The sequence below is a fragment of the Acyrthosiphon pisum genome, chromosome A1, assembly GCF_005508785.2.
Source record: "Acyrthosiphon pisum isolate AL4f chromosome A1, pea_aphid_22Mar2018_4r6ur, whole genome shotgun sequence".
Lineage (NCBI taxonomy): Eukaryota > Metazoa > Arthropoda > Insecta > Hemiptera > Aphididae > Acyrthosiphon > Acyrthosiphon pisum.
Window position 1 is genome coordinate 161,557,660 of NC_042494.1, and position 10,953 is coordinate 161,568,612.

General features: G+C 28.9%; 2 protein-coding genes across 3 annotated transcripts in view; one reads left to right on the forward strand and one right to left on the reverse strand.

Moving 5' to 3' along the window:
- LOC100160462 (microtubule-associated protein 2) overlaps positions 1 to 3,188 on the forward strand; it is a 15,293-nt gene extending 12,105 nt beyond the window's left edge. The window contains exons 9-10 of the mRNA XM_029488723.1: positions 881 to 1,042; positions 1,849 to 3,188. Of these exons, the coding sequence (XP_029344583.1) occupies positions 881 to 1,042; positions 1,849 to 1,896 (210 nt within the window). The 3' untranslated portion in view covers positions 1,897 to 3,188. The remainder of the gene's footprint in view (positions 1 to 880; positions 1,043 to 1,848) is intronic.
- Positions 2,474 to 7,276, reverse strand: LOC100162479 (cyclin-dependent kinase 2). 2 transcript variants are annotated; one of them, XM_001949751.5, is made up of 6 exons: positions 6,872 to 7,276; positions 6,505 to 6,677; positions 6,091 to 6,298; positions 4,406 to 4,681; positions 4,078 to 4,284; positions 2,474 to 3,188 (listed from the first exon to the last, which is right to left on the reverse strand). In XM_001949751.5, the coding sequence occupies exons 1-6, from the start codon at positions 6,875 to 6,877 to the stop codon at positions 3,084 to 3,086; spliced, it is 975 nt and encodes a 324-aa protein (XP_001949786.2). In that variant the 5' UTR covers positions 6,878 to 7,276; the 3' UTR covers positions 2,474 to 3,083. The 2 variants fall into 2 exon arrangements, with proteins under 2 accessions (XP_001949786.2, XP_008188165.1); XM_008189943.3 differs by lacking the exon at positions 6,872 to 7,276 and having other exon boundaries at positions 6,505 to 6,848.
- Positions 7,277 to 10,953: the final 3,677 nt, after the last annotated feature.

A 10,953-nucleotide genomic window follows, 5' to 3' on the forward strand; every position in this document is an offset into this window, starting at 1 on the left:
TTGAAACTAGCGAACGAAAATTTGGTATGTCATACGTTTGTAAGACGGAGACTAACACATGTTTGAAAGTCTGGACTTAAGTCCAAAAACCTGAATTTGAATACACTTATTATAAAAGTAATAAGGGGGTGAATCAACGAAAACTCAGATAGGTAATCTGACGAACCAGGGTTCCAATTGAAGGCAGAAGCGCAGACAATGGGCTATTCGGAACAAATCATGGACAAATTGTACAAATGATTTATAATTGGGACTTCGGATCTACATCCGAACGTGAAAGACAGAAATCTTTCAACTTTGACACATTGTTGAAGAATGCCCGAGGCGATATTTCAACGTGAGCATACGAAAAATCTTTACATGAACACACCGGAAGCAATTATCTGGATCTCAAACCTAGACACATCCAAATCTAAAACGCGTTCAATCCTTTAATAGTTACCAAAAGAACAGTGTTTAGTGTTTACCTATACCTTATTTATTAACTATCTCAACTATTCTAACTATTGTTTTATTTGCTTAGGTTTTTTTTTTATATAGTCGCGTATATTATATTATATTTTATTAGTTGCTAATGTTGAAATATATCGCCTAAGAAAAATAAATAACTATAAAAGTTAAACAAAAATTAGGCCAATTAGGGTGAGCAAGCTAGGTGAACACTCTGTATACTATCATTATACCTTTATCGGTAGTTCATTTATACATACACACATAAAACAAAACTATAATATTCACAACAACGGATTGCTGAGCTATAAAAACGTACCAACGCTGTTCCTGTTTTACGTGCACATAAATCGCATATTATAAAATACCTATCTATTATTCTTAATATGTTCCTATAATATTATTAAAAGCGTATTATATGAATATATAGATCGAGGATCAAAAAGTGGACGTCATTAAAGCCCAGAGCAAAGTCGGCTCGTTGGACAACATGAAACACAGACCAGGTGGTGGAGAGGTGAAAATATTCGATGACAAGAGTTACATAAAACAAACGACCGCGGGACAGATTGGAACGCCAACAAAAACGCAGGTAAAATATATTATGTTATCTATATTATTATTTTATTAACGTTCGTATGTAGGTAATGTATACGTAGAGGCACTTAAGCTAAAGCTATGGAGGTTGTTATAACACTGATTCGGTATCTACCTAGGCTATCATTATAATATGTTGTCCAACGTTAATGTTTTTAAAAATTATAATATAATTTGTACTGTCAAGCTATATTTTATAACATATTTTTTTTTATTCAAAGACGACCCGTTATATTAGAAAATTGTTTGTCTTCATGATTATTTACTACTATAGACATTTAGATGAGCGTGATTAGTGCAAAATAATATATTTCGTATATACTCCCCATTTTCAAATTTAAATACCCACATGTCATTACTTATAGAAACAATGTTAAACTATCAGAAAAAAATTATTTTTTATAGAATAATACAGTATTATATTACAAGAACTTAAAACTATATAAAATAATAAACTGATCTGGACTGGCCTGTTAATTTACTGTAACTACAGTGTTTTCTATGATATTTAAGATATTATTTTACGTACGAGCTCTATAGGTACAGCATATCGGTAATAAAAAAAGAACTTTCTATATTTAATCATGGACAAGTTTAAGTAGGTTAAGCTTCTTGTCTACTATATTTCCACACATAATTATAATTATACAAGTATTAATTTATATTATTCATTAATGTTTTTTTAACCACTACATTAAATTATTCTCACACCTCGTTACGAGGGCTTTATTAAGCACTAAACGTATGTATCGAACATCACAATATTTGTATAAATTGCACAGCTTTAATGATTATTTACAGAGTTCGAGATCATCGCAGGCCGGCAATGTAGCTGAACAAGAAATTTAGACTACCATCATCATCACTTCATAAGCGTTATTTTGTTATTACGTATTTCATACTCGAAATACACATTATATAATAATAATATATAGTATTTAATGCTTTTGATAAGGCTCTATTAAAGCCAGAGCACATATTATCATATATTGATTATTACTAAATAATATGTTTGCACTACCGTAAAACACTCGCTGGTACTTGTACGTATTAATAATAATCTAATGTAAAAAGCATCATTTTGTACTAAGTTTTATCGATTTTAAAATACAACTTTATTATCTCTTTTTGTAACACTACAACAATATTGTCGTTATTGCGTTTCATTGTTGCATAGCTCCGGAGGAGTTCTAGTTTGAAAAGTCCATTAAGTATGAAGTTATTTAGTCCCGACGAACGACCCAAAAGCCATGTGAAAATTGTTGTTACACCAACAAGCGAGGAGGATTTGTACAATAAAATAGCAACAGACGACAGCAAAGGAGGACCTAGGCGATCAGCATACATTCGATCACCTTCAATACACAATAATATAGTTATACCCGAAGAGGCAGTTAAAACAAAAAAATGATAAGATGTAATCAAAATTTATAAAGAACTATGTATTTTTTCATCTATTGTGCAGAACGTTTTCATAAAAACATTCCAAATGTGGCATGAGGTTACTACATTTACAGTTCCTGATATTAGCAGTATAGTTGAGATGTTGGAATTCAATGTTTTAGATATATGGTACAATATGCACATTTGTGTGATGATAATAAGAATAATAATAATTAATAAATGGCCTAATTCAAATACTGATACAAAATCAAAATATAATACAGTAAGTACAAGAGTAATTATGGGATAAATTGCATACTTAACTATACATTAATTAATAAAGGGAAAAAAATCAAAACAAAATAAAGTACATAATAAAGTAAAATTTTCAACAAAAAGGAAAAAAAAAATGAATACATTAATCTTGTTACAGGTTTGAACTCGTGTCGATTATTTTTTATACATGTTTTTGGCCCAAAGCAAGTCATAATATTAACTTAAATTTTAACTTTTGGTCAATGGTAGTATTTCACCAACTATTTACACTTTAAAATTTAAAATTTAATTTGGTATAACTAGAATGTACTCAACACTCCAAAATAAACCAGATATTCATAACTCACTAAATAAAAGTTAAAAATTATCGATATTATTTAAGGTGTTTCCGGTAGAGATGCCAGTCTTAAACTATGAAAATAATCCATTTCCAATATTTTTTCAGCCGACATTCTGTTTGCCGGATTGTAGGTACACATTGCCTATTGTTAAATAAAAATACATTAATTATAATATAAAAATTATTGTTACTTACATTTAATTATCTCTAAGAATAAGCTTGTATTATTGATTTAATTTTCACATTATTGAAAAATGTGGTATTTTATAATCTGGGATTAAAAATAATAATGTAATATTATTAATTATTATATTAAAACTAACATTATTTTCATATACCTACTCATATCTAAGTAATGGTAATTTACAATCTGAGATTTTGTTATTAATTTCCAATATAATGACATTCAGTATTTTCTACAAAACATGTAATATAGAAAATAAATTTTAGACTTTTCAATAAAATATTTTCTTAGTTTCACTTGTATCTACTATTTATAAGACAATTATAATAAATAATAGCTAATATGTAATATAAAATATATTTTATGTATTAAAAGATTTTGCCATTATACTATTTACTTCTTCAGGCAGATCATTTCAATTTATTGGATACCACTTATATTTTAAAATTAATAAAATGTATGATAGAAATGTAATGGAACAAATAATATTCTTTCAAATAAATCTTTAATATCTAAAATCGATCAAAATCAATGTTGTAAGAACCACTAATCAAGGTACCTTGATTAAGAGGACGCCATACGGGCATTTATTGTCTCAATCGTAAAACATGACAATTTTTAATTTTGTAAAACGGAGACAACATGTGCCGTACTCTTAACTCCTGGTATAGATTAATAATTAAAAAATTTAAACCACTATTATACCTAAAGGTATAAAATGAAATGAATAATAATATGTTTATAACATTCATTTCATTACTCAACTAGCACATATTTTTAATTTTTATATGACTGTAGTTATTTTTGTTTTGTTTTTATTATTCTGTTAATAAACACTCTTACTCACATAAAAAACATTTTGTTGATTTTTATCAGAGAGTTCAGGTAAGAATTCTTCGATAAGACGTGCTTCCCATAGTGGGAATAATGGTTTAAAATCTGGTAATTGATCTACTCCAGGCCATGTGACATCTGTTGGAGTTCCAAGAGTCCGAAAGATTCTAAATAACTGGTCAATTTCTGAATCACCCGGAAATAATGGCCTTAAAGTCATCTATTTAAATAAAACAACACAAAAAAAACATAAAGTTTGAATAAAGTATTGTGTTTATTATTCTTTAAACTTTTTATTATAATAACTTTTGTATAAAAGATAAATGCATTTTAAAACTCACCATTTCTGTGAATATACACCCAAGGCTCCAGAGATCTACAGCCATGGTGTATACCTTAGCTCCTAACAATATTTCAGGAGCTCTATACCATAAAGTAATAACTTCATGTGTATAATTACGCAGGGGAAATGAAAATGCTCTAGCTAATCCAAAGTCTGCCAATTTGATTATACCACCTGCAGTATTTACCAAAAGGTTTTGTGGCTTCAGATCTCGATGAATTATGCGATGAATATGACAATACGCTAATGCATTTAGTATTTGGTATAAGTAACTCTGAAAGTTAAAAAAATTTGTATAGGTACAAAAAATATTAAACATAAGCAAATAAGGTTAAAATAAAATAAATGAAAAGTTATCATAAATTCTTTATAAAATAAATTTGCCAAGAATAGTACGTTTAATGAAGTATTAACTATTAACATTTAACTATACTTAAGCGTGATACTTGAGCACGTAAGTGTATTAAGAATACATTAAATTTTTTTTAAAAAAACTGTATAAATTAATGAATAAAATTGTCATGAGGTTTTAATGTAGGTACTTATGGTCAGGAGTAATAGCCAATAGGGAAGAACTTTAAAAATAATTCTCCTGTTATTATTGGTTCTAAAGGGGGAGGAGGGGGGAGGAGAAAAAAGGATAGTTTCAGGAAAAATATTTTTCATTTTAATAGGTAATAATTGAATGGATAAATCTCAAATTGTGAAATTATTATTTTCTTAGGCTAATATAAATGCAAAATAATTTTAATATTCCAATAAAATCTACATTATTTAAAAACTAATTTTTTTTTTTTTTAGTAAATCTATTTACAAATTAAAAAAAAAAAATTTGGTTACTACTCTTCAGTACATAAGTTGAGTATACTTAGTTATTGAGTAGGCACTGTAATGGACATGTTAAATTTTAATTCAATGTAAATCATTGTGTACAATGAAAAATGATTCTGAGTGAAGGTGGTCTAACTTTTTGGTAAACAAAGTTATTAAACAATTATTTTAGTAATAATATGAATATTTTAACAAGTTTGTATTATTTTTTTTGAATTCCCAAATATTTTGAAAAGTACTGTTACTAAAATTGTTTACTTTTGATTCCATCAAAGTACTAACTTGATCCATTAGGCTACCAGATACACCCTTAAAGTTTAAAATCAGTTATTTTTTCTTCTATAAAAGTGTTATCGGACATAAAAATTAATATACCATATTTATAATATCATAGTCTTCTGTTTTTAAATATAAAAAGTAAATGTTTTTCTGTTGTGGAAAAATTACCATGATTTAGTAAATCACTTTAATATCTACTTCTTATGATATTGCTATGTATGTGCCTATTGTAAGTATGTACTATGTACCTATGTAAGTATTGTACAAAATGCATGTCATAAATCAATATATAAGAATAAAATGTGCATAATAATGAACTTAAAGTACCTAGCTACCTATGACATTTTTAATAAATTAAAAATTAAAAATTGAGAATTTAAATTCTTAAATAAAGTACGCAAAAACAATTTTTATCTAATTTTGTTTTTCATTAAATCCAAGCAGAAAATATTTATTTTATTAATATGTAATTATAAATTGAACAAGAACTATTAATAACATATTTATTAAATGAGGATGATGGTGTTACATTATGGTAGTATCTATAGTTATATTCCTTTAATTTAATCTCACCTTGATTTGAGGTTCAGGTAATCCGAATCCAAATTCTTTTCTGCGCAATTCTAATACTTTTTTTAAATCATAGTCCATAAATTCAAATACTAAAAACAATTTCTTGTCAGACATAATGACATCATAGAGTTTAACGACATTTTCATGGTTTATTTCCTTCAACAATGAAATCTCTCTCATGGCTGTCGAAGGTACACCTTCTGCACTTCTGTACAATCCATGAAATGTTAGTTTATTACAACGTAGGTACAAAAATACGTCACACAAAGATGGTACAAACAGTCAAGTGGACAAAATTATCTTGAGACTGACGCGAGATATTATGACACATGGCCAAGTGCACTATGGTGACTTGAATTTCTGGCAAGAATAACAACTAAGTCTAACCAAGCAGTTGTGAAAAAAAAAACTTACGATTCCATCCTGACTTTTTTCAGAGCGACAAACTTGCCGGTCTGCTTGTCTAACGCTTTGTACACGACTCCATACGTCCCTTCGCCAATCTGCTCCAGCTTGTCATAGTTAACGTTGATGCTGACATTTTTAGTGGGACCTTCTTTCACAAACTGTCTGTTCTTCACGGCGCTCTGCAAACAGAATTTCACAAGAAGTGACACACGCGCGCGCGCGCTCACACACACACACACACACACACAACCATACATAAAGGTAGGCAAATGGATAGGTATTTATTTTAATATATTACAATGTCATGTATAAAATATATAAATATTAAGTGAGAACAATAAATTATTTCTATATCGTGCACAAAACATCATACCTGCATGTCTCGTTGGCCGCCGTATATGGGGATAGGTACAGGAAGTACCGAAAATCTGGTATTTGCAGCGCGCTGGAAGACGTCGTCCCAAAAATCGGTCGGTCGGTCGACAAACGTCGTACGTCCCTGTGGGCGTCACGAAACGCAGAGAAAAGTAGACGAATTGCGGAAAAACGACAACGGTGGTAAAAAAATTGCGTCCGGTCAAACTCGCGGTGGTGATGGTGCGGTATAACAGTCGACGGGCAGCGACGTAAGACTCGAATGAAGAAAAAAAAATATTTAATGTAAACATTGTAAACAAATGTCCGATGATAAAGTCAGATTTTCCCGCCGTTTTCACATTCGCACATGCACCGAGACTGGGCCAGTGCTACCAGACGGCCCGGAACGAAATACCAGCTGAAGTATCCCGCCGTACGCAACACTCGTATGAAATATTATTGGATATAACTCGCGGGTACGACATAAAAATAATATAATACAGAGACATTTATTTATTTTGTATCACTGGGTTGATTTCCCTTTAAATTTGACATGGTTACCTACATGTAACATTAGGTACACAGAACGGAATCGTATAATATTATGTACATTTTATACACGACGTACCTACCTATATTTTAGAATTTAATATTATAATATTATATGGAAGTATTTTGGTCATAAACATTAAAAATGGTTATCAATTCGTAGTACCTATAAGAGTTATAGGTACCTACCTAGGTGTTATTGTTTGAATTCAAACAATTTCGCACACTGAAATCAAAACTCCACGCAAATCATTCAGAGCTTTTAATCAATCATCAATCATCATTGAGTTTTTAGTTTGAATCGAAAGAAATGTAAAAAAAAAGCGGGTTACAAGTGGGTCACTGTATAATCGATTGTATTAAAATTTGAATTCAATCATATCATTGTATACGAAAAACGATTCTGAGCGGAGACAATTTGTCAGTCTGGATATTTTATATTGTTATTATATTTTATTATAGCCTATTAGCCTGTTATATGTTGAATTAATATTATAAATTACAACAAAATAACTAAAACCTTTATATTCTTTTTTTTCTATGCTGATAACACACTCCTTACCGTCATCGCGATCGCACGCATGTGTAGTCGGTCGCATTGTACAAAGTCAACGTTAAATTTACATCAATAATTATACAATAATTTTTCACTCACAATACAATGGAACAAAAACTTGATGATCTTATAAAAACTGTCACAGAAATCAAAACATCAAATGGAAAAATAATTTCATCTATAAATTCTCATAATGAAAAATTCAACCGACTGGACAAAAGATTTGATGATTTATTTAAAAACTTCTCTATTCTAATTGAGGAAAATTGAGATCTTAAAAAAAAAATTGCAAATATTAAAGAACGTGTATTATGTATAGAAAATAATAAAACCCAAATCCAACATTCTTCATTTGAACACGATATCATCGAAGAGTTAATGGATAGACAAGTTAGATCGAATGATATAATATTATTTAATCTACCTGAAAGTGATAATGAAAATGACTTAGAAAATATTAAATATATTTTTACTGAGCTGAACGAGAATATCGAAAACTTTAAATTTTCACGTCTTGGAAGAACAAAATCCACTACTCACGATAGACCACGGCCCATAAAAATTCATCTTGCAGAGCCGTCAGATGTATTCACTATTCTACGAGCACAAAAAATCTTGAATAGTTCAACAAAATGGTCAAATATTCACTTTTCTTCAGACAAAACAACAAAACAGCGAGATGAAATGGCAAATCTCAGAAACACATTACAAAATCGCAGAGAAAAATGTGAACAAGATATAATTATTAAATACGTCAAAGGTATCCCAAAAAATCATTAGCATTACAAAAAACTGAAAAATACATCACCCACTAGCTTAAATTTTTACTACCGTAGCTTAAATAATAAACTGTCGTATTTGAAATCTCAAATCCCGTGTGCATTACACGATATTTTTATATTCACTGAAATCTGGCTAACAGATAATGTTATGTCATCAGAGTTGGGTTTTCATAATTATGATATATACAGATATGATAGGACAACCCAAACAAGCGTATTATCTAGAGGCGGTGGTGTACTTATCGCTGTTCGGAATAATTTTCATTCAAAGCTTATCTTAATTGAAAATAATTGTATAGAATTATTATTTGTACCTTTAAACATTTCTAATCTCACTATTATTATTGGTTCTGTGAATATTCCAAATAAATCTAATGAAAATGTATATAATTCTTATTTTGATTATATTGAATCACTGTATAAAAAATACCATAAAGCTATCTTCTTACTGTTTGGCGACTTTAACCTACCATCAGCAAATTTTTCAAACGTATACACTTATTTTGATGATAAATTAGCATTTTTAAATCTTTCTCAATTAAATTGTATAAAAAATAATAAAAACACTATCCTGGATTACGTCTTAACAAATTCTACTGCTATTGATGTCGATTTATGTATTAATCCAATTATACCTATTGATGTATTTCACCCTCCAATAACTGTTATCTTTACACATTATATAACAAATGATCTACCTTGTAACCATTATACGTATAATTGGCGTGCAGGTGATTACATCTCTATTGTAAAATATTTAGGACATATTGAATTTATAGATTATTTTAATAAAAATAGTATGGACAAATGTTTGGATTTATTTTATTATCACATTTGTTATATTATGGATCACTTTATTCCTAAAATTCAAATTTACGAATCCAACTATCCGAATGGTTTAGTAATAGGAACTAAAAACTCATTTAAGACAAAAAAAAAATAGCTCATAATATATTTTATAAACACTCAAACAACATAATAAATTATCAGACCTTTTCTAATATACGTGCAAAATGTAAGCACTTAAGGCATCGTGATTATTCAATGTACATACAAATCTCACAAAATGCGGTTAAATCAAATCCAAAATCATTTTGGAAATTCGTAAATGAAAATAATAAAAATAATCACAAATTACCAAACACTATGTCTTACCTAGATAAAGAAGCTAATAATGGTAACGATATTGTAAATTTATTTAAAGAATACTTTTCTAACACATATGTCACAAATGATATAACTTACCAACAAATCAATTTAAAAGAAAATAACATCGGAGCTATTAATACAATCGAATTAAAACAAATAGATATTTTCAACGAACTTTGGAATATTAGTTATAAGACAGCAATTGGTCCTGATGAAATCTCGCCATTATTTTTAAAAGAGTGTGCATTCATTCTCACTCCACCTATAACCTCTTTATTTAATAAATCTTTGTTAACAGGTATTTTTCCAGAGCAGTGGAAATCCTCATATATATCCCCGATTTTTAAAAAAGGCAACAAATGCTTAATTAATAATTATCGTCCCAAATCTAAACTGTCAATAACTCCTAAATTATTCTCAAAATTGGTAAACAATACTATTACACCTTTATGCAATAAATTATTATCAAATGACCAACACGGATTTAGGCAAAATAGATCAACAATAACAAATTTGTGTATATTTAAACACGCAATCTTGGATTCATTTGAGAATCAATCACAAACTGACGTAATTTATACCGATATGGAAAAAGCCTTTGATAGGATTAATCATAAATTATTAATTCATAAACTTAAAATATATGGATTCACTGAACCACTTCTTTCTTGGATTTATTCTTTCATTTCTGGTCGTATCCAAATTGTAAAATACAAAAATTATATCTCTGAACAAATCCTCGTTACTTCCGGTGTCCCCCAGGGAGACCATTTATCTCCAATATTATTCTGCCTTTTTATAAATTATATTTCAGATGTTATTTCTCATTCTAAAATCCTATTATTAGCCGATGATGCAAACATTTTCAAAAATATTAGTTGCTTAAATGACGCTGTTGAAATACAGTTAGATTTAAAAAATATGTACAAATGGTGCCAACAAAATGCTATGCAATTAAATTTAAAAAAATGTTCTTATATTATTTTTTCTTTAAAAAGACAGCCTATACAATTTAATTATTCTTTAGGTAATATAAATTTATTAAGAGTCTCTACGGTACAC